Genomic DNA, 23,735 nt, shown 5'->3' with positions numbered 1-23,735 from the left:
CCTCCCCACTCGTCTTCGGACAATTTTGGCTTGCTTCGTTTTTGCTATTACTGTCGAATGCATTGTAAGCAAGTAGAATTCAATTCCGTAACGAAGACCATACGTACTACGTTCCCAGCTTTCTCGTCTCCAGCATTACCGTAGTTGTTATTGTTTAGATGACATTTTTCGTACCGAAAGCAATCGTCATGTCAACTGTGCTCATCTGAAATAATCACAAGTTGAAAGGAAGACACATTTTAACTGGCATCAGACAACTTCTATGGAAATGTCGGCAGCTAAATAGTTGGTACCACTTAACAACGTTCCGTTCGCGCGCCGCGAAGTCGAACTGGTACGCCAGGCAGCACCTGTTTGTGAGCGACTCTTCAAGCAGATTGTAAAGATGGCCCAGTTACGTGAGCAAGAGTGAATTTTACGTTCGAAGCGAAAATAGAAAGTCATCTGACGAACTCAGATATATATATATATATATAGTTAGCTTTTAAAGCTGTATAACTGATATTGTGACGATGTTGACTTTGATCAGATGCAGGTATCCCTGTGTTCATTTGTCAAGTAAAAAAAAGCGCCGGCATCGAATGTGCCGACGGCAATCTATATATAAACTAACTAAATCATGATCAGACAGGTACTATACGCAAAGTTCGTTATAGACATTAACAGATACGTTGTAATGGGTGCCTACGATTTAACTTGCGGCTCGTTCGTTTTTTTTTTTGTATAAATGGTTTACCCGTCGTCTACTCGAATGCTTCTTAGTGTGAAGTATCGAATCTTAGAGTTTTTTGATAGAACAGCTCACGATTTTGAATCAGACGTAGCATTCTATCGACCTAGGCAATACGGTAATGCAAAATACCCTCGATTAAACTTAGTGCATTAACCTCTAAATATATCTGTAATAGGAAAGGTTCGTTACGTTCTCTCATAGTTACGATAAGTGGCAGGCATCACTATAAGAACTTCCTCAACGACTATATGGCTGTTTTGCATTATAAGGTTCAATAGTTGATCACTCCCTGCCTCGGACCTGCGCATTAGAGCCAATGGATATATTGACATTCGTCTCATGTCTGATTTCTGGACTTTCCATTTTTTCTCAGAGCGATGAAATGTATTAAGTATGCTTAAAAAAAAAAGACGTTTGTTTTCTTTGTACAAACGCAAGCAATAGTTAATTTGTATTGATTGAACGCACTCTTATCCATACCTCGAGCTTAAATGGCAAATGTGAGTTATTTACGATTCTTAAGATAAATTATTTGCTTTTTTTTCATCTAACTGTTTAAATTAAAGCAAGATATCTGAGCTCGCCAAATACGCAAAAATAAATATAAAAAAAAGGATATCAATTCAAAGTACGTACGACAAATATGACGGTTCCTTGTAATAGTTCGACTCATTCACCTATCAAGCGTTTCGTCCTGAGACATTCTGAACCCCCCGTCATGCGTACTACTACTGTTTACGTAATGTATTACGACGCATTTCCAAATTCAGGCGGTCAAATCGCTAAGAAATATTGTTTACTAACATTCAATGCTTTGCTTATATCGTATGATTACACAAGTGTAATATATAGCTCGGAGTATATTTAAAAACAACGCATAAAGGTAAAGAAAATGAGATTATGGCTATAATACTGGATCTCTAGTTGCATCAATCAAAGCTCCAACAACAACACGTGCACGTATATACATATATTAACACTGAGACAAAAACATGCTTCTACGAGAATCGAAGAGGCTTCTTTCACTTTGTTCTCTTGAACCAGCTTATCTTTTCCATCGCTACCAGGGTTATCAGGGGTTATGCTATCCTTACATGGAATCAACATAAACAGCCCGTATCTCAGCCTTAATATGGTGGATAGGCATAAAACTATTCGACCGAAAACTTTCTTCGCCGATCTTATTGAAAACGTCCCTATTGCCTTTATCAAATTATATCAATAGAGAATAGTTCTAATAACATGGGAGTATGGCCTCAGCCAGGTCAGTTACGACTATCGCTAGTCCTATTGCTCATCCCGAAGCCGCTACTACTGCTGCTGTTGCTGGGTGCGGCCAGCTCAAACGACATAACAACGAAACTGTTCAAGGCCAAGCAGGAACCACTATCATGAACCTGGCAGCTACGTAATCAGCATCACTATGGTTGTCATCTTCGTATTTGTTCCACTTACGCTGAAATGACTCTTTTTTATAACGTTATTTGTTCGTGCTGTACGCCTCGATATAAAGCCATTGGGTGATTGGACAGAGGCAATATGCCAAGAGAAGTGTCTGGCGTGGCTGAATGGGTGAAGTGAGGTTTACCAGAAGCATATCGTGACGGCGGCGGTGGTCGAAAAGGAAAAAATTATGAGATGGAAACGGAAAGGGAACTGTGCTAGAAGAGACTACTAGTAGCCGTAGTGTCGGTGGTGACATGGCTGATAGTAGGACTAGCCGAGGACGTTGGGGGTAGAAAAAAACGTCATCGAATTGAACCTTATGTCGATCGAACTGGAACCAAAGGCTAAGGCCGGAAGCCGGAGAATAGAGAGGGATATTTGTATGGCGCAAATATAACAGCAGCAGCGGTGACAACGGGATGGAAAGATTAGAGAAAATATTTTGTTGGTGAGGGAGATTTACGGGCGTAGACCTTTCTGCATAACTGTTTGTGCGTGTGTGTACCTGTTTGTTTTTGTGTATGTAAATGTATGTATGTGTCTATGCGAGTTGGCAAGCTTCAGAGCGAGGCTATCGAACAACAGCAAAGCAAAGAACAAGTAGAAAACCAAAGGTTAAAGGACAAGATGGGCAGGACAACAGAGAAGTAACGGGGAGGGAAGATAACAAACGCTGATTTCGTTAGTGTCTAACAGGTTCTCAATATCGCTCACGCACTGGGCGCCAAAATCGGCGTCACAGAGATTGAAATAAAACGTTTATGAATGGCGATGATAGAGTGCAACACAGCAGAATGGCTAAAGAATATGTATAAGGATATACAATGTAGTGGATAAGGCTATTTTGTTTCATTCATTGAATATCTGGACACGTACTTCAAGTGCTTGACTCTAGTCTGAGTCAATAATTGCTTTCCGGTACAGATTAGAAGTCCTGCAAGCTTCTTCGACTAACGGCGATTTGCCTCACTGCTATGGGTTACCCTACAACTGTAATCCGGCGTCGGACGACAGACTGATTCGGGATGTCTGCAGATTAGGGCTGATGATTAGAAGTTGCTTCCATCTCGAACATCTGCTTTACCTTAATATTAGATACTGTTTGATCGCGACTTGACACAATATCACACCAAATAACAAATGAAAAGGCCTTAAAAAAGGGTCCTCTTGAGAAGCAGGTTTGTCTACTTCAAAAATCCAAAATGTACACCTAAAAGTAACTAAATAGTTCAAAACTGTATTATGAAGTAAGAAGGAAGATGAGCAATTGCACAGCATTCTATGATATAAGTAAAAGTAGGGAGAAACTCTAGAGGTACTGCACAAACTTCTCCTATGTTACAGGTGCTCAAAGGGTTATTTCGATAAATGAGCAAAAAAAATTAGCATAGTGGGAGACAAGGTCATATAAATGTTCTAGAAGTGCAATGGCAGGATAAGGGGCACATTTATTCAGAGATATGTGACGTAGCAGAACTATTCGAAGGACCACATTTTGCAAAACGCGCAGACGACTTTGAATCCCCCTTTAGGTAATACAGCGCGTATTAGACCTGCAATGTGCTTGAAGATTCGTTCTTTTTTTTTCATCGAGTATAATAAATGTCACGCAGAGGTCATCAGAAAAAGGCACAAGTAATCATGATTGTATCGCGTCTGGCAGCAAAGTGTAGAAGTATCTGTGATATGAAATTAAATTTTAACGCAAAAAACAACTAACTGGTAGAGGACTAGCTGTCTGATGCAGCCATATCTAACGGCGGTTTCGGAGAGAAAATTCAAGGCATGAATCTTTATCCAGCTTCTACTGAGAAACTATTTTATTTAAGCTATTTTTTTAATTTGTGTCAATAGCGCTGTTCAACTACTATTATTAGCAAATCATAGATAGTTATGTATATAATGTAGCTTTCTATATACGTCGATGCGGAGAGGCCGATTCACCAGTAACAACGCTATTGACTATCATTACGTGAGCCTAACAGGCAGACTTTAATGCAGATCGAAATACATTGTAATGAAAAAATCACAGATTACTCCATGTCCCGTTAATTGCATTGTACTACACGCTAGGACCACTTGTGTCGGGCTTACTAACACATCTATCTGTCCGATCCGTTTACTACTCAACTATTCGGCCTAACAAGGCGCGCTGTGCCATGATACGTCAAAAAAGACATTATTATTATTATCAATATTGAACCATTTAATCATGTCCTTTTTAGCATGAACGGTGTCCTAAGGGGAAGTTCTACATAATCTCAATCGTGGATATTCACCATTAGCGACAGATACATCTGTCGAATGTACTTTTTGCTAAGTAAATCTAATATCCTAGATCAACTCGCCATTGTGTAAACCTGATATACGGAATTATTTGAATACACTTATTTTATATAGGTCCTTTAGCTTGTATAGCTCAACATATGCGTGGTGTGCTTCACGAACACTAAGCCACTATGATTCGAGGTTCAAGCGAAGGTTCTTTTGTGGTTAAATTGATTGAGATTAAAGGTAACAGAGAATACTAAATCATTCAATTGCGATGATACAAATGGATGAGTAAACGTGGCAAATCGAGGAAATTCCTAAATGAAAGAGAAAGCCTTACATTTGCTTTTTATAATTCAATCGAATGTCTCCCGTAAATTTACCGTTTTTATTTACTTCTTCCATGGGCACAGTCGATATTACGAGTTCATCAAAGGCTCCTTACAATACACATGTGACCCACTGTCGGCTTGCCCCTGGAAAGCTTCACGTCAGAAGTGAGCACTATACTTGGCTGCCATATTGGTGCCAGCTCGATCACTTCATGGCAGCAAGCAAGCATCCCAGCTGCTTCCATAATAGTTCAGTTACACTTAGGTCAAATATTATAAACTGGCGTGAGGTCAACTTTTCAAGGTTCTACCGGTTTCGGAGAGACACAAAATGATGTTATAACCGCCCTTGCACTTCGGCCGCCCCGCCAGCGCCGTCCCATGTGATGGGATCGTTATCCCGATTCGTTTCCTTCGGGCAAACGCTCGGTGCTACCTTTTGGCTGACTGTAGTAATCGAATCCAGGCTACAACAGGCCGAGACGATGTTAAGTGAATTCATGGAGTCACAACAGAGAAAAAGATAGGCCCATTACACTCTGCTCCAGATGTCCAGATACACTTTCCGGTTCATCGACTCTTATGAAGGACAGAATATCCCTTTTTTGCAGAAAAAAACATTCCCCATACAAAACACTACTATTGGCCGAACCCTTAAAGCTTCTAGTATGCTACACGTCGGAGTATATAGCAAGCTACATGGCCGGCGTCAGACCATTTCCGCGCAGTAATTTACGGCGTGCTGTTGCCATGTCTAAACCACTTGACGTTAAAAAGAAAACCTCAAGTGAATTGCTAAACGTAACTAGGTTTATTTGAGTTTGAAATCGATTAGGACATATATAGTTAGAAACTTTCCATTCAAACACAAGATTTTTTTCTAGCTAACAAATGTAGCCGCTTTCTTTTGTTCGCCACAAACCCCATGATGTGAAATTTATATTTTCAAATAGATCAACAACATTAAAAAAATATAGGTGTTTATGTGTGTAGACTATATTTGGCTTGCCATTCGGAGTTAAATAGCTTAACGTATTATGGAATGCTAAGCCTTTCTTCTGCTTAAATGGAAATTTACAGCCCTTAGGTTTGGAAAAAACATCGTATGGCTAGCGATTGCCTGATCTGATGAATTACGCTCGCTTGCGTCGGCCATAAAATTACTACACATATATAATCCAATTACGAATTTGTGACCCGGTTCAGTAGACAATAGCATATGCTATCGCGAGGCGACCATTAAACCCAGCTCGAGAACACAGTAACATTAAGCCATTGGCTTCTAATGGACGATAACGGCATGCTAATAGACGTTGATTCTGTTCGAGGGGCAAATACGCACTTACGTCTGTCAACCAGTAGGTCGAGGCATAGTGTGATTGGCGGCAATGATACTGCATCGAATACATCATAATTAATAGAGTACCCATCTTTTTAAATCTCTGCTTGTTGGTCGGGGCATAGAGCTACCTAAGAATGCGTATAGGAGAAAAACTAATGACGAATTTTGCGTTTCAGTTAAGTACTCCCTGCTTCATAAGCGCGATCTGCGTGGCCGCGGCTCGGCATAAGCCGCGTATAATTACGATAGACTGCGTAAACGTGGAAACTCAATTGGATACTGGAGAAATAAGCGTGATACAAGCTTAAAGGCACACAATAACTGCAACGAAAGAGGCAAATGAATTTATTGCCCGATACGAATAAACTTTATATCAATATTGCTATCAATGTGAACCACTGCTTGAAGACCCGCTAACTCTGTCCGCGTCAGGCTCGCTGGTGAGTTGTGGTCCTGAGGCCACACATCCTTTGTGAGGTAACGGCCCCATGCGTCCGTGTAGCGGGCGACGCGAGATTTAAATAAAAAACACGGGCATAATAAGATTGTTGATGTGCGGTAGATACCCACGGGTATCATACCATACAAATGCAGTTTTTTTTGCTCATCACCATGTCGGCAGGGTAGTGTTATTTGCTTGTGAATAGCGTCTGTAAACTTGGTTCTATTTGCGCATCGACATGTACCTAGAAACATTACTCTTTTCTTGACGCGCGCAAACAAACGCTGGTCGTCATAAGAGCGTCTAACATCTATTGTTTTTTGGCTGATTAAAGAATGATCGAGTCAATTGTTTACTGTTTCTGAATGAAATCTAACAAAAGCGAGACCAATGACGAACTATCAATCAATAAATTGCTGGTAAACGACGAAGCTCAACTCGTTCCTCACTCGAACAAGTTGATGAGCTTCGTAGAAGTTATGCTGTTAGATAACGAGAATCAAAACGTTTTGGTCTTGTTACTATTATTATGACTGTTCTTTTGTTTGCTAAAGCACACCGCTTAGCATGCTTAGTTATTGAGTCATTATCAAGACCATCAAACTACGTCTGATACCGTTGACGGGGTATTTTTAGAGTTCGTTTCATACTGAAGGAACACCACAGTTATGTTCCAGAAACAAAGTAGTGATTCACTTATATGTAACGCAGTTCATTATCGCTTACACCCCGCCGACAATGTGACCATGCTATTACCGACGATAGCGGGCAAATAAATGCCTTAATTAGCCCCATGTTACCTAGCTGCCATATAATATAAAGGCGGATTTTAGCATCAATTCGAAGAACGGGGAGCACGTGCATTCCCTGCCCACTGTCCGCGCCCCCATTACACAAAGAACGGTATAGAGTGATATGATGCACCCGACAACATCATCGCAGGAGGAGCGCAATATTAGCTATTAGAAACATCACGCCACTATTCGTTGATTCTGTTACGATCTACGGCTGTATATGGACCTAAATTTTTTGCGCCTGCCGACAACAAACGACCCCTAATAAACAATCCGCCTTATGCTACCTCCAGCGAAATAACATGTTTGCCCAACCCGTTTCGTTGTGTTCTCGTTGTCCAAACGATTGATTATCGGCGCTTTGCCGTCATGTGTTGCCTCTGAAATTCGTTTCGTTCCTTCGTTGTTGAGGACGATAGTTGCTGATGACGCTAACTTCCGATTGCTCCTAATTTTTTTGGTAACCGAATTTACGGAAACGTTGTCCACTGCCGGGAGAGCGGGCGGCGGGTGGCACGCGATTCCATTTTGTGTGCCATTATCACCATGGCCGGTGCATGCATTTTACGTAGACTAGATAATGATACCGTAAATAGCCATATGCGGCGCCGGTCGCGCCACATGAAGATCGAGAAGGAGCGAGGCACCAATGCGAAAGAGGATGAAATCTGAACGAGGCAATGGCATTTTACTGCTTCTATGATTTACGTGAATGCAACGGGACATTGAGATGTTGCTGATGCTAAAGTCGAAGTACTACGATGTGAAAATGCGTATCATGTCACAACAGATACAACTGTGGATGCTGTTCCTGCAGGACGCGCTCATCTATATTCTATACTGTACGTTGTCAGGAAAGTCAACGAATCTATAGGACGATTAAGCTAAGGAGGCGACAGGATATATGATAACGCCGCGTTAACGGCCATCATGCGATACGACGGCAGCTTTGGGGGGATTTGTCGGGATGGTCATCGGATTTTTACGAATGAGTCCGCGTCTTTGGACGGAAAATTACGAAGTTGATCGATATTTATATATACTATCGATTATGTTCACCGCACGAGGTCAGCTCTAGTTAGAGATAGAATTGCGTTAGAGTTTACAAATGAAATATTGCTTCAATTTCAAGCGGTCTACACAAAATACACGTACAGAATAATGTAATTTAGAAAATACGATGTATAATTGTTTCAAACTAAGGTAAAATACATGCTACTTAGATTATATAGACTGTAGAGAAAACACGGCTGCCATTGGTCGACATGGTTTCTTGTGTTTATGACACGATGAGCCATCGCCAATTGGGCGGAACAGTCAATTAAAAGGATCTGTTGTTGAACATGCGTGATTAGGCCTACATAGTATCTATACGTATCATCTATGCAATCAACTTTAAGAATATTTTAGAACAACCAACATTGAAAAATACCACGATAAAAAATTCCGCTTTTCCATTTCTTACAAGCCACCATATACCAACAACGGCGTCAACGAGAACAGCAACTCCAACATAGTATAGATGGCGCCACGACAAACTGGGCAAATTTAGTTGTCGGCGTACATGTAAATAGTACCAGTAGCAGTCGTGGCCGTGTGGCAGTAGAAAAAAATCTATAAACGGGAAATACAGCTTTTCGTCACGATTTTTGCCGTTTCTCCCGACTATGTTGATTGTCCTCCATAGAAGAACGTGGACGTTCAAGTGGCCAGCGTAGACGCCACATGGATATTAAGGGAGTATCTGTAGCTAATATTATTATTCCCGCTGCCATTGGAAGAAAGGCGGCACGGATACCCCCCTGAACGGTGGCGATAATAAAGATAGAATCAAAAGACCGCTACAAAAACACTACAGCGTATGTATATATATATATATATATAGAATGGTTACGGTAGAAATAGATTTTTGTAGCTTGACTTTGGTGTTTACTAAACATGCAGGGCAGATGGGAGTAGTTTTGATAAAGTTAGCGTCAAATATTTATCGGTGCAAAGCAGCGATACACAATGTCAACGATGGCTCAATCTAGCCTAAATTGATAGTGAGTGACAGACGGACTTTCAATGCAACTCTGGTTTTTACACCAATCCTATGCTATCAACGGCAGCTGTAAATCAAGATAGGATCAATCACCTAGAGGTTTTGGTACAGCCTCTATGTATCGTCGTACGCCCAGCTGGAATTTTGAAGGAAGTATTAGCAGACATGTCGTGTATGAACACACGGCAGCGCTATGAGCTTCCGGGGCACTCACCGTCATTCTCGACGTCATCATCAGCCGTACATTTGGAGCCCTACTAATAAATTACGCGTAGCGGTAGATACAATCGATACGCTCCGCCAAAGTCGGAACTGTTGCACGACAATGTGAAATCGTGAAGCCTTTTCCTTAGTCTTAGTTGATGTTAATGGCATTGCTACAAGCGTATCCGTCGCTGCATACTACTTGCGGTGATGAACGTGTGGATTGAGCGAATCGAGTGAATATTGACTTATAGTTTCCTAGGTAAATAGCCGACGAACACTGCTCAACTACTTACAGAGGCAAGAAAAAATAATAGATAGTTAAACACAGCCGAGCTACTGGCAGAAGTCGTAGTAGTTGCGGTTTGGGTGCACGACAGCGACAGCAACGTCGATTACCGACCGACGAAGCCCGACAGTAGCGGAAACGGCAGAGAATTTCAGAAAAAAAAGATGGCCAAAAACACAAGCGAATTGGCTGCGTATGTAAATCAGTAGATATGTGCGTGTGTCATTGAGCCTATTTACATGTCTGTAGCTTTGGGCACTATAGATAAAAAAAAAAAGCCGTGTTGACACAGAGGACAACTGCAAATCACCCAGTTTTAAAGCATTACCCGTTGCAGCTTCTTCTAATTGTTGTTGACGACTTCATCGATGGCGTCGAATGACCAGTGGCTGGGGGACGGTGCACTGATAACGGCCAGGGACATGACCGTACACGTAAGTTTCTCCCGTGAACAAGGGCAGTGGTGAAGGTGTCGTCGATTATCGTGGCCCCATGCAAGAATAGCTCTTTTTGCTTGGATTCCACCTTTTGTATGGAGAGAACAATAACGACTCAAACCGATTTGATGATAGAATCATCCATTTTCAACTGGACGAGTTGAAACATAATGGCTGGAGGACTCTGTTGGGAGTCTGTCGCAGTTAGCGATTCATGTTATTAGGAAATTCCTAAAAAACTTTCGCGGAACTCTGGCAAGCTTGCAAGATGAACGTGTATTCGCTTGATTTTAAAGTTTTTCGTTGTTTAGCTGTGTTTGTAAGCTCTCACTTGTGTATGACGTCTCGGTGCTAGGTGAAGCATACGTTATCCAATAGAGTAACGTTCGCATGATTGAGGGATCTACTTGTACGAACGAAGTGAGGATAACGGCGAATATATACTTAATCGGACATGTTGTGGTCATGATGCTTCCGTCGTGGCGTCTAAAAAATCGTTTCGTTTGCATTGCAGAGGTGCCTTTAAAACAAGCGGATATTTACAGAGTCACTAGAATTTCATCGGATGAGTGTTTTACACGGGATAGCGGATGTTGCAGTATATGAATGGTACCAGGAACTAACACAGGTCGAAATTAAGCTTCGGGCATATTGCCTATTATACCTGTAGGTTGACCGTGGCTTTAAAGAAAGTAATTCTCTCTAAAATGTGTATCAAATGTTATACGCGGTCATTTCTCTTTACAAATAGTTGTCCTTCAAAAATGGCGCAAGTAGAGCTATTAGTAACCTTTATTTATAGCCAAAACAAGCCCCTTTAATTCGATCGAGCTAAACAACTTATTCTCGACGTTACTTTAAGTTCTTGTTCCTTCATGCCTTAGTCAATTAAAATTGAGACGCACGGTAAACATTAGCGAACCGCATGTTCTTTAAATTATCAATTTTATAATTGAAATGGTAACTTAATCAACACCTTAATCAGCTTTTGTTGGCAGTCTGAAATCGTTGGAATCCGTTTCCTTGTCTATTCTACACATTCAACGGAAGAAACGTTATGCCGTACTACTTTCAGGTGACGGAACCATATGCATATATATAACAACGGTGACATGGATACGTTTGTGTATTTGCTTGGGTTCGCTTTGCAGTCCTAGTGGAGAAACCCCCTTCAGCATTAGACGTGACACGGTTGGGCGCAAACTGAGTCTTGGATAGGCATCGACAAGGAGAACAATCGCTGGATAGATAAACTCTGTCTACCTCCCACATGTCCTTCGTCGACGATCCCCCGTTCGGACAACCGGCAGTGGGGTCTTGATCGTCAGCTGTACCGGTTGCGTTCTTCTAGAAGGCTAGTAGATGCGTGTTGTCTTCGTACAAAATAAACTCAATAGTTTCAAACACTTCTCTGCACAGGAAGCTTTTACTGGTATTATAACCCAGATAGCTGATAGCTGTACAGCCACCAATACGGCACGCCCCTGTTGCTTCCAACGCAGGGGAAATTTGAAGCTTGTGGGCCGGAATAGAGGGTGCGAATCATATCTACGGCAGGCTCGACTAGACGTTAGGACGCAAACAAGTGAAAGGCGAATGCATTAACAATAGGAACAAGAAAAGGCGCCAATCGTCAATTTGATAATGTACGTTGCAGGTATACGTTTCATCACGAACTGCGTGACGCTAAAGTGTCAGTCAAGGTCGAACATGAAGAGAGGTCTTGAAAATGTTTAGTTAATTTTCTATGTAGGATCAGCACTCAAAGAAACGCTGACTTGAATCTAAATGCAAATCCTACATAAATGTACAGGAATTGTGTTGACATACAATAATAGCACCTCGCAGTCGGCAATGTATTGCTATTTAGCTAATACGCTCTTAGTTGAAAAATAGTAGCTTTAGAACAAACACACAAAATTTCAGTGTGATCGTCATTAATCGCAGACCCAGACTCCGCTAGCACCCAGATACGGAGTCCAATCGCGATACATTTATTAATTTTAAAATGATCAACACTTTCACATCGACTACGTGATCTATCGATTAGTCTGTCCTGCCAATTTCTACCCATACTACAGGTCAGCACTGAGTAAGTACTGCCTGTTTTAAAGCTTATCTTCATTCTAATTATTGTAAGATTCCATTGTAGAGACCATACGTATGCCTGTGCGTTGGTAAAGTCAGCAGTGCGCCACTACAAGTCGCCAGTAGTAACAGATCTATGGTAATAGGTGCCGGCGTCAGGTCAGTCGCCCGAGAGCTGAAGTCCATCGGCCGACTCATGAGGAATGGAGGTATAGAGGCAGTGGAGTGAACAGAGGATGGGAGAAAGCACTGAAGCGTACAGTGACAAGCGGCCATCGAGAACCAGTGGTCGAGGCCGTCGCGTCACGCACGTGGCCACAGAAGATCTATGTAAGGTCCGTTCATTATAAATGGATTATCTTTTTAAAGGCTTATTGAACGAATCTTCTAGGAACATGACAAGGTTCTTATGGGAAGCATCAATGCACAGCGGACGAGACGCATACCAGAGAAAATTAGCCTAACGTTAGCGTAAAAAAAAAAAAAGATACAACGGATCCTTTCAACTTTTGAAAAGATCCGTTGTATGCATGTCACTTTGCTTTGTGCTTTATATTTCTGTACGTATATATTCACTGGTGTATATTTTTATCAACAGGAAATGATAAGGAGCAAATTAACAATCGCATTATATCCGTCTCAAATAGTTTTTTTAAAACTACACTGGTCTCTTCGAATAGTGTTTGAGGAATCGTGCAGGTTTTTAGCCAGCACGGCATAATGGCTGTATGTTATATCTTGTATGCTAATTAACCAGATATCTGAGTATTTTCTACATAAATCAACACATAAAAACTGGCTGGAATCCCACTTCTTGCGCCAAATCATTTGTCACACAGAAAAAGCATTATCTTCGTAGTGCCGTTCGTTCTTAGAAGTCTATAGGACAGCCTTGTAGGACAAGAATGGCTCAATGCTTATTCGCTCTGATATTTAAACTCTAAGAACTACGGTTGTTTACTGATAGTTTTTTTTAAAGAAAGGACGTTTATCTGAAGAGACTCGAATCATGCGCAGGTGAAGATATCTAAGCTGTCCATTTGACTCCATTAAAAGTCACAAGCCATTATTTTGTGCTATGCATAGACCGACGCGGGCGTCAGAAATGGCTATCTACGAATTAAGTTTTCTATATATATTATAACGATGACGGTGATGAATTTTATTGATATTATGATGAATTCGAGTATATTGACCGAGGATCCATAGAATACGGGATGCAATCTGAATTGCTGCTTTAAATAAGCGCGCGATTAGCGTTACTTTAATCAGCGCCTGTCAGTACGAGCTCAGCCGAAACTAACTTAGGCAACAGGCTGCAACAGTCATGTTTCCATTGGCTATATAGATAGTTGTTATATGACAAGTCAATGAGTATAAAAACGAATTTGTATGGTAAATAGCGTATCCACACAGTATCAACTGACCAAACGTTATCTCGTTAACCATTGTGAGCCAGATGCGACAGAAAAGCAGATTCACTCACAAACATTTCATGAATAGACTGATATCAACGGCCTAGTGATTTCAACGGTCGCCGAATCCCTCTTCACATTTACCTAACGCTGCACATGACCCTTAACAACCGCGCCTCTCACAAAATGAACTCCCACGTAGAATCCTCATGAACGTGCCATATGGAGGAGCTCGGCAACGAGAGGGAGAAAAGACTACCTATGTGCGGATATGTGTATCAATCTGTGCTTGCTTGTCGGCGTATTTGTCTGTGCGCAAGCTAGCCTTCGAATGGTTTTCCACTTTCGATCTTTTTGTCTCTTCTATCTTCTGGGAAAATGGAGCAAACGAATAGACACTCACCGCAGCGCAGCTTGACTTCGTGATAGAACCCGGTTGAGTCTTCCGAGCATCCTACTCTGTTACCACTAGGTCCCACTGGACCCCGGATCTCTTTTCGAAGAAACCAGATGAAGACAATGCGTAGCTTTAATCCCCAAAGGATGTAAGACAAGAGGATGATCGCTATGAAATATTATCTATAGTGGGTAACGTATCGCCAAACGCCCACTATCCGCTCTTCGAACCGGGTAAGGAGGCTGAAAAGACATATCGACTATGACGAATGCTATTGTAAAAACAACGCTCATTACCCAGTACCCAAACAGTTGAAACTGGGGCCATCTTTCACTGCGATTTGTTGAATCCGTTTCCGTTCTGGCGCATATCACAACTATATGCTATCTATATAAATATACATAAATCTAGCAAGATAAATGTTTACACCAAACGGTTTCTGCTACGTTTCTCGATTTCTATGCCAAACACTATCATCCTCCTCCTTACACCTTTGTAGTTCGACGATCCGGTTCGCGACAATGAGATTGTCGTTTGTGTCTCTTCCACTATATATTCACATGTAGTATACGCGTCCATTTCTCAAGATAAAGAAATTTCGCATGCCAGCAATTAGCAAAGAGAATCAACAGAGAAAACGATATCTGCCATCTTTCTCGGTTTGTCACTGTATTTATGGCTATACGTAAACCGTTCAATGAAGTTCATTGAATTGAAGTTGCGGGTTTAGACGTCATGACTAGCTGGTACTCTCCACAAGCGTAGAGGTTTTGGGCTAGCTTACCGGACGATAACTCACAGATCAGTTTTCCACAAGCTATTTGAGAAAAACCAGCACCACAACGGGCCTAGAATAGGCCCGTCTGTCTGCTTGATCTTCTAGTCGCGCAAGCTTCATTTGTACAGCGGTAGAACTCGGTAGTCTAGCAACTGTCAAGCGCCCTCTTCGATCGGCGACGTTGCTACCGGGGTTTGGGTCGCAAGTAGAGCGACTCGCGTCCTTCAATGTCGGTCCCCGTTTCTTAGGTCCACTCTGTGTGACTTCAAGGAATGCCTCGTTGGTAGATTGCTATACCCTGTCGGTTCATCACACACAAACTTAGCAGGCGCCAAAGAGATTCTCCATGTAGAACCGCTTCCACCTACTCGAAATAATGTTATTCTAATAATTATACGTCTTACGCACTCGTGTCGGAGTTGTACCAGTAAAAATTATATCGGTTATTGATTAGAAATTGGAGTTATATTCACAGAACGCAGTTATAAATTTTGGATAGAACAATGACACAGTAAAATTAGGTCTGAGACATTAATAGGTTAACGGCGGTCTTTTTTCTTTAACCAGGATGGCAACTGAGTCGTATTGAGTTGGTGAAATAAGTGCTTATGTAGAAAAAGTTGGAGTCACCCAGGAAAACAACTACGATTTTCGTACCACATAGGAACTTGTCGAAAGAATTTATGGTCCTACGCAACCCAATAAAATAGCATAGGTTTCACTATGTAGAGCCCTAGGCGATACTGAAGGGCGTTAGCGTTAGAAACTAGCAGTCTACATTGAGTCTATATTGAGTTTAAAATAAAATCTGTTGCCACTTAGTTATTTTTCTATCTTGAAAATTCAAATGGCTCGACATATTGTCGATCAATGTAAAATCACTCTGCTTAATTTTCAGAAATACAGATTGGTCCACGAGATGCTCTACATGTAGCATAATATACATGCTATAAAGACAGACAGGCCGTACTTTCCGTACCCTGAAAGAAAAAGGCACTCTTTTCATATTTTATTATAGCATTATTTTTGCCCCAACAATTTTGGGCACTCTTGTTCATAGAAGTCAAAAGGCAAAATTTCGTATTGGCTTTGCTTTGTTGTAAAATGTGCCATCTAGATATCGATCGGCGTCTACCACTAGCACATAATTATCACCAAATATGTGCATATACCATTTGGTTATTAACAAGACAACCTTGCACTGCTGGATCTTGCGATGTTTTGACGGGTTGAGAAATTCACTTTAAGTACACCGATACTTGCGGATCGCCCGTAAAGCCGAAATGCAGGTTGTGTATCTGTGATCTGATCAATCATTTCTATAAGATCCGACACAGTTTGCTGTGAATGTACACTATATCACTGTTAACAAATAGTACAAAAATAACAACGATACGCATCACTTACTCGACTTTGGAGTCCCGCTTTTTTCTCATGATTTTCACGATCAATGTCAGGTTATCTTAGGGAACGGCAAGCATCGAAATAATATAAGACATGTCCTCCGTGTGGTTGGTCCTGTATTGTCTCTTGTTTTGTTGTAAATGTTGAAGGCCTGCTCACAGACCCTCGTCCACAAGGCCGCCACACAACAGCACGGCTTGAGTTGTTCATTCGAGGTTGAAAAGCCTTGTCAAACCATCCACGACAACAGGCTCTGCCATAATTGTAACACAACGTAACACTGCACAGTTCCAGAGAACAGAATACGTGAAAAGTGAAACATCACTTCTGGCTACTGCTGACCTTAGCCGTAACTGTCGCGGTCCTATTAATTTATTTTCAGGCTGGACTACAGGCACCCCGTTAGCCTGCTTTACTCGATAGCGAAGTTTTACGACATGCTTGTCTCTATCATTAATATTCTTGGTGTCAGGACATCGAATCCAGCTCACGAATCGCACATTTAGAACTGCAATGAAACGAACACTCGACTGATCAGTTTCGGGGGAAGAAGAGGGGATTGCGAGAAGATACGCAACACTCTTCTATACGGCTATAACGCACTCCCCACGGAGAGGGCGACCACCACGCGGTTCTTCACGGTAATCGCCACCGACCGTCTACCTACGTGTCTATGGCTATTTGCTGGAGCAGAGAAAGAACACGAGAAGACAAAATGACGGCCGTAATAGCAAGCCGCTACCTGTACCAAATAAAGTAGGCGAACCGTGAAAAAGATAACTGATCCAGAACGGAGCTGAGCCAAACTGTCGTTGGCAGTCAGTGTGCACTGATTAGAGGGAAAAAAATCTATAAGTTAAAAAACCGGAATGCCGAAAAAGCCAAAAAAAAAGAGAACGACCAAGTTGATAGCCGTAGTGCTTAAGTGCTATAGTAAACAGTAACGGCGATAAATATAACGGACAACATTGCAGTAACAATTGGATAGGTATCAGCAGTTCGAATCGCTTGTACTATTAGCTTCATTTACTAGACACAGCATTGCTTGTGTGGTTGACCAGCACGAACGGCGCGCTGAGGCGGGCCTGCGATAAATAGGTACAATGGTGAATATTGATATGGTAAAAAATGGTAAACGTGCTTGAGATAGTATAAGCGATTCTTTAATAAGCAAATTTGTAAGAAAAATATCAGTCGTTATCACATCATTGGCATCAATCAGATTTATAACATTGCCCTAATTGGCGACCAGAATTTGCTCCGTATAGCTTGTAAAACAAACAATTAAAATTAGATAAATACGAAGATAATAAATAAAAAAATATATAATAAATAACATTAATAAATGCCTATAAAATAATATGTTTGGGAGTTTCTCTTATTTGACCCATCCGTTTTTGAACTACCAAGAATTGTGTAACTTACCATTTTTTCTTTTTTTAGTTATATGTCATTAATCGTTTTTTTTTTGTCGTGATATAATAACGTGGCAGTTATTTTAGTCTAAGAGTAACACTTTATTGGCTGAATTACATGGCCTTCTCACCTCGGATTGTTCACGAATTTACTTAGATATAAATATGTGAGCCGATCCCAAAGAAGCTGCGTCGGCCATGCGCATCAAGGTTCTTACTTTCAGGCCTTTGCTGATTAATGCATACGTAGCTGTCCAAAGTTCCCTTTGCCAACATGCTAGATAAGTGTCACTTAATCTGGCTGTGCTTAGATACAACGTGCCTACAACCCACCACGCTGTCTTACCTAGTGGTCACGGTATACAAGCCTAGATTAGTGTGAGGCTTGCGGGGGCCTAGTTGCCCTCACCAACGTATAACTGAGTGACTTGTTGTTTCTCAATAGCTGCTGAGGGAATTGTAAGTCCCAAGTAGAAGAGACGACAAACAACAATTTGTTTATCTAGTACCATAAGAATTCCAGCACCTGGCGGTAACGGCATAGAACCCAAACAGCGGAAGAATACTCTCAAAAACTTGGCGAGCTTCAGGGCTGAAGTGCATCTGGGGCTTTCACGGACTCTGGAACGCGCCGTTGGTCTTATTCCTACGCGAAATCAGCCCTCTGCCAAAGAAGCAGAGTGTATCAGGACGTGCCAAAACCAGCTGATTCATACAAGCTAAAAGCGCTGGGTGGGTAAGTATTTGTGTATGGGGGCGTGCTTGGTGACTATTCTTTTGAACGGGTGTCGAAAGTGTCATCACTTAGAGACTGAAGTAGTCAGAGCATCTGGTATAGCATTTTAACATAGCATATGATTGCGTTGGCTGGCACGGGTAAATAAAAGCAAGAGGCAAGCTGGACGTACTTCTGGGAGAGCACTTGTTCATGTTACTAGTCGGCTACGCTGCCAAATGGGCTGAATTGGACAGGGACAGCTAATATGGTCAGACGGAAGTGATATACTCTTCTCGCTGGTTCCACTACCACACCCATTTTTCCTGTCCCGCTAGTAAGCCAGGCAGTGTGGAAGCCAACAGCAACGGGACAATGGTGGTGGGCGCGCCAAGTGTCCGTGATTCCTCGCTTGTTTGCCTGATGCAAGGACGCCATGAGGCCAAACTCAGGCGACTAGGTAGCGCCAGCACGACGGTGCCTGAGCAATTGGGAAGGTGTAATTACATCACTGCGAACTATGTCAAGAGGATGGCTTTTTAAGGATAGAACAAATACTAGCAGCCGGCCACTGGATGTAGGTAGGACCTACCTATGGCGTGCAGGCGACAAAGGCAAACCAAAAGATCTGTTCCCGACCTCTAAGCTCGACTAGCGCGGCCCTCCGGGGGTCTAGCGGCCAGAGTAGGTGCTTGCTGCTTGGAGTTGTTAGCACATGCAGTAAGAAGATGGGCGCAGAGGGACGGGGCAGTGGGGTGAGAAGGACGAGGGTAGAAAGAGGAAGAAAGCAAACGATGCCCTCCGGCCGGCAGATGCCCTGGTACAGATCTATACAGATGCTAAGTGCCAAACAAACACTATCTGCTGCTAATACGTGTTGACGCAAAAGCAGGAAATCGGGATAATGGTCGCGACAGCTAGCCACCACCAAAGTGAAAACTAACCCCACTGTTGTTATTAAATCCACAACTAAGCAGAAATTAGAAGGCGTGAAAAGCATGAAAAAGTTGAGCAATTGTCCCTATAAATGAATGAAACATGGCGTTTAGTAGAAGCGGATGTGTAAAGACAGCCAGGGGAATGGCGTTTAGAGAAAGCTATTTAGCCCATTGCCATGTAGACGTTTGTACCCCAGACGCGAAATGAGTTCAAAGTTTTAGGGAGTTCAGTAGAAAGCTACGGGAAAGAAACTTAGGGGTGGTGCGACCGATGTCGCTAACATGGTGATAAAACGACAGTTCTCAGGGGTGAGTTAGTGATAAACATATATATTCCTAGAAAGTGCGTAGCTTGTTTGGGAACAAACATTTGTATAATTACTTGAAGAGAGTGGAATTAGCGAAAGAAAGTTTGCTAATAGTGATAGCTTGTCTTTGGGTTAGACGCCCAATTATTAAAAGGTTCTGGGTCGATCATAATTTCTTCAAGGTGTAATAGTATTAAGATGTCATATGTGATATAAAAGTAGAGCAACTTATTATAGAAAATATACTAGCGATAACTGGAGTGATTTCGACAATTTACACGCCACTGTAATAACGTCCTGTGTGTACAAAACACGAAAAATTGAATAAAGAAGAAGCAAGGCACGTTCAATTAGGTAATATCGCTTCCTTGATAAATTTTCTCCTAAAAACGTGCGTCCTTGAAGTTGTCTTTACCTAGGTAACGTAAGTTGCTGACCGTGATTATCAGGCCGTTACAAGCGAATCCGGCAGATTTGATATTAATTCACTTTTGGAATAATACTAATTTTTCATAGTTACATCGTCGCTGGTCTTCAATACTCCGGTTGCCATTCTTAAAACGTTTACATAATTTATGTGGTCTGCTTTTACTGACGGTTTTCTCGCCTGATACCTTTACCAAACATAGATAACCTTTCGCAACACTGTAACCTTTGAAGAACAGACATTTGATCACTAAACATTGATGTTGGACTCTAAAATGTTTTGTCTGCTCAATTTTTTTCCTTAAATAGTCAATCAGTATTCACTTATAAGTTTTTAGGAGGATTGACCAGCCAAAATGCGTCTGCTAGAGGCGGGTAGTTTAAAAGTTATTCAATTTTCAGGTTTGCCGGATCCACATATGACGGCCTCATACTTTAAAAGGTGGCTTCTAAAGGTATGCGTTCGTTTTTTTTTGGAAAGACAAGGGCACCTCCTACAAGTCCTTCTGCATTCGGCACATTCGCAAACTTTAACATTAAAACTATGTTATGGCTAAATGATAAGTAACGTTTGAATGGACTACGAAGTTTTGAGGGAAAAAGCTGCGAATCTATATTACAGATTATATCTAAATTTCATCAAACTAGAAACGACTAATACCACTATATATTTTTGTGGATAACAGCATACTGAATCGACTCATTCTGACTGGCATCCTAAGCCACTAAACTCCGAACCACGCCACAATGAAGACATTTGATTTCACGCGTACATCTTTTTTTACCGAAAAAGTCTTTGCATTGGTTTCAACAAGAGTCAGATTTTTGAAACCTGACTTAACTGGTAAGTTACAGTTAGCTTTGCTTCCGATTATATTTTATCTTTATTAAAGTGTACTTGTTTTTGAGGATAGTAAAAAGGATAACAAATTTGAAAGTAGAAGAGCTTATAGATTGGTCGTTTTTAAGATCGGAAATCTACTTACCACCGGGGGGCAAGAATTTATAAGTGACTGAGTTGAAAAAATTAAGTTGGTGCCGTCTATAACTCTTTAACAGCTAAAGGATCCGTGCGATTTTTGGTTGATTCATACGTGGTTTTTTGTTCTTGTGTCTTACTTCATATAACCGTGGAGTTTTTAGAAAAACCTACAAAAGTATTGTAACTATACAAAAAGGGTATTGATTATGACCTAACATCTAGTCAAAAAAAATTAAATAAATAATCAACTATGAAACAACCATTGGGCTGATACAGCGTAATAATAGTTACAGTTGAAAACCTCGTTAAACACACTCTAATGAAGATATAATAACACCATAAAATCATGAAAAATTTAACACACATTGAAGTTATCGTTACTTTAGTCCTGACTGTCAGTGATCGACTATCGTCAGGGAGGCAAGCCACAGAGATCTATTCAGCTGTTAACTGAGTGAAGATAGTAAAAAAAATTCGTGAAATCTCATCGTTTACGCATTAAATCAAAGTAGAGATTAGAGGGCGTTTGTCACGTCTAAATACACCACTACAAATTACTGCTCGAGGCTAGGCCTTGCGTTTTTTTCTGGTTGAATTTTACGTTTGCGTATTATATGGATACCGTTGAAAAGCTCTTTTTTTGGTTAGCGGAGACCTTGTTCTGTTTATCGTTTAATCTATGCCAGAGAATTCTAGCCTTACTTGTTGCCAAAGGATATGAAAATAATATAAGATATTTGTGTCGCTTACAATATTTACTTTACGGTTAAGGGATCTAAGCTTCATAATTGGTTCCCCTCAAAAGTGGCTTAAGGCGATCGTCGGCGAATCTAGAAGGTCGAGTTCGTTTTAATTGAGCAGGCCATTTCCAAGTAGTTCCTCCGGCTGTAGAAGTCACGTCGTGCACGGTAGCTTATTGAAAAAACTGCACGGCGCTTGAGGGGTGTCAAAAGTGCTGACTCGGTCTTATACAAAAAAAAATTAGAAAAAGAACGCAACCGTAAGAAAAAAAAACGTGATACAATTCAGTGAACAAGCTGATATGAATCGTTTGTTAAAAAGCAGTCTTTCAGCCGACACGTGACATATTATCCCTTTAATAAGAGAAACGTTACATTAGCAGTAATGCTGTGCAATAGTGTGTGTTCAAATAAACGTGACTTAAAAAAATAGAAAAATCATTCTTATCTGCATTTTGGCTTTAATTGGTAGTTTGAATGAAAAGGCCAGGATTAATATCTAGGTCAGGCTTAGGTTGCCATTATTTGTAAAGTTGATCTCGATACGGGACGATTTTTTTGTCCTCAAGAAAACGTCTAATATTGAAAAAATGAATAAAAATATAAAATATTGGCTGCAGCAACGTCGTCGTTGTACGGCACCCTTCTGCTGGGAATATTTTTCATTCAGGGATGTGAAGCGAGCTTGAGGCAGCGGATTGTGTTAATGGTATTGAAAATAGTTATAATCAGAATCCTGCCTAGACAACAAATGAAAACCTAAAAGGACGACAGAATTAGCTCGAATTTAGTTGGCAACAACATACAAAACGTTTGCCATGAAAGCTTAGCCAGCTAATAGAGGAAGAAGTTTCATATCAGAGAGCTTATACCTGCGTCTCATATATGTACACCTTCCATAACCCAAATATTCCCAGCGAAAAACCTAAGTCTTCTTGTGGACCCAATTCGATACGGTTGTGTGCATTCATTTGTACTTCAATAACCAAATTCTGTTTACGCTAGAATGCCGCCAGCTTCCGTAACCTTTACATCAGATCTCACTAAGGTCGTGTCTGTTAGGCCAATATCCATGTAAAAGCAAGAAAAGCCACATTTATTTTGTCCGCCTTCGTAGAGAAACAAATTGTTGCTAAGCGTTTCCATGTATACTGGCCAGCCCGTTTAGAATGCATAGTTGTGACAAAATATGGAGTGTTTACATTTGATTTTGTATTCATTGCCAAGCGGATAGCTCTTTCTATGGTAGAAACAGCTGTTCGCTAGTGTTACAAAGCCAAGCCTTTCTGCTGACACGTGTCACCCCCATATTTAGACAACTCCTATCTATAAAAAAAGTGTCTACCTCACAGCGAGGTCACAATTTAAATAAGGTTACGATTTGGCCGAGCTAGGTATACTAACTGCTAGTGATCACGTAACCGTAAGAACAAAGGAATTAGAGTAGGTGAGTTGGTCATTCTTAGACCTCAAGAATGGCCACCTGGTCAACGTCAAACCCTAGTGCAGGCACTGCTAATGATAGGACACCAATTAAAATACAAACGTCCATTGAATTTAAGAATATGAAATCACACCGGGCATTGCTAGGTATTGTCAAAGTCTGGAGCGAGGGTTCCATAAAACTGACAACGTATTCAAGAAATATTGACGTCGCATAAATGGACCCTACCGTCTTCGTTTTATTTGCCATTTTGTACCCTATTTCTATCAGATTTAAGAATCACCACGGCCATTTTACGAAAAACGGATAATTTACGTTAAATTATTCGACTGCATTTTCTTGCAATTTATT

General features: G+C 41.1%; 1 protein-coding gene and 1 long non-coding RNA gene across 6 annotated transcripts in view; one reads left to right on the top strand and one right to left on the bottom strand.

Annotated features, from left to right (window-relative positions):
* The window catches only part of FER (tyrosine-protein kinase Fer), a 69,054-nt gene that overhangs the window by 32,091 nt on the left and 13,228 nt on the right, over positions 1-23,735 (bottom strand). Inside the window, exon 1 of one of the 5 annotated variants that reach the window (XM_022845757.2) lies at positions 16,420-16,805. The exons of 2 other annotated variants lie outside the window; for them this stretch is intronic. In XM_022845757.2, coding sequence (XP_022701492.1) covers positions 16,420-16,448 — 29 coding nt within the window. In that variant the 5' untranslated portion in view covers positions 16,449-16,805. Of the gene's footprint in view, positions 1-14,240; positions 14,616-16,419; positions 16,806-23,735 lie in introns of those variants that run through there. 2 more of the 5 variants (XM_022845756.2, XM_086971341.1) reach the window with 2 other exon arrangements.
* LOC147752527 (uncharacterized) lies at positions 10,235-17,797 on the top strand. The gene is made up of 5 exons (XR_015313830.1): positions 10,235-10,331; positions 10,849-11,000; positions 11,410-11,980; positions 12,475-12,757; positions 16,799-17,797. It is a non-coding gene; the product is annotated as an uncharacterized LOC147752527 (long non-coding RNA).

The sequence above is a fragment of the Varroa jacobsoni genome, unplaced genomic scaffold (assembly GCF_002532875.2).
Source record: "Varroa jacobsoni isolate VJ856 unplaced genomic scaffold, vjacob_1.0 scaffold_1193, whole genome shotgun sequence".
NCBI classification, from domain to species: domain Eukaryota; kingdom Metazoa; phylum Arthropoda; class Arachnida; order Mesostigmata; family Varroidae; genus Varroa; species Varroa jacobsoni.
Note: the sequence above shows the minus strand (reverse complement) of the source record. Positions and strands in the feature narration are given on the sequence as shown.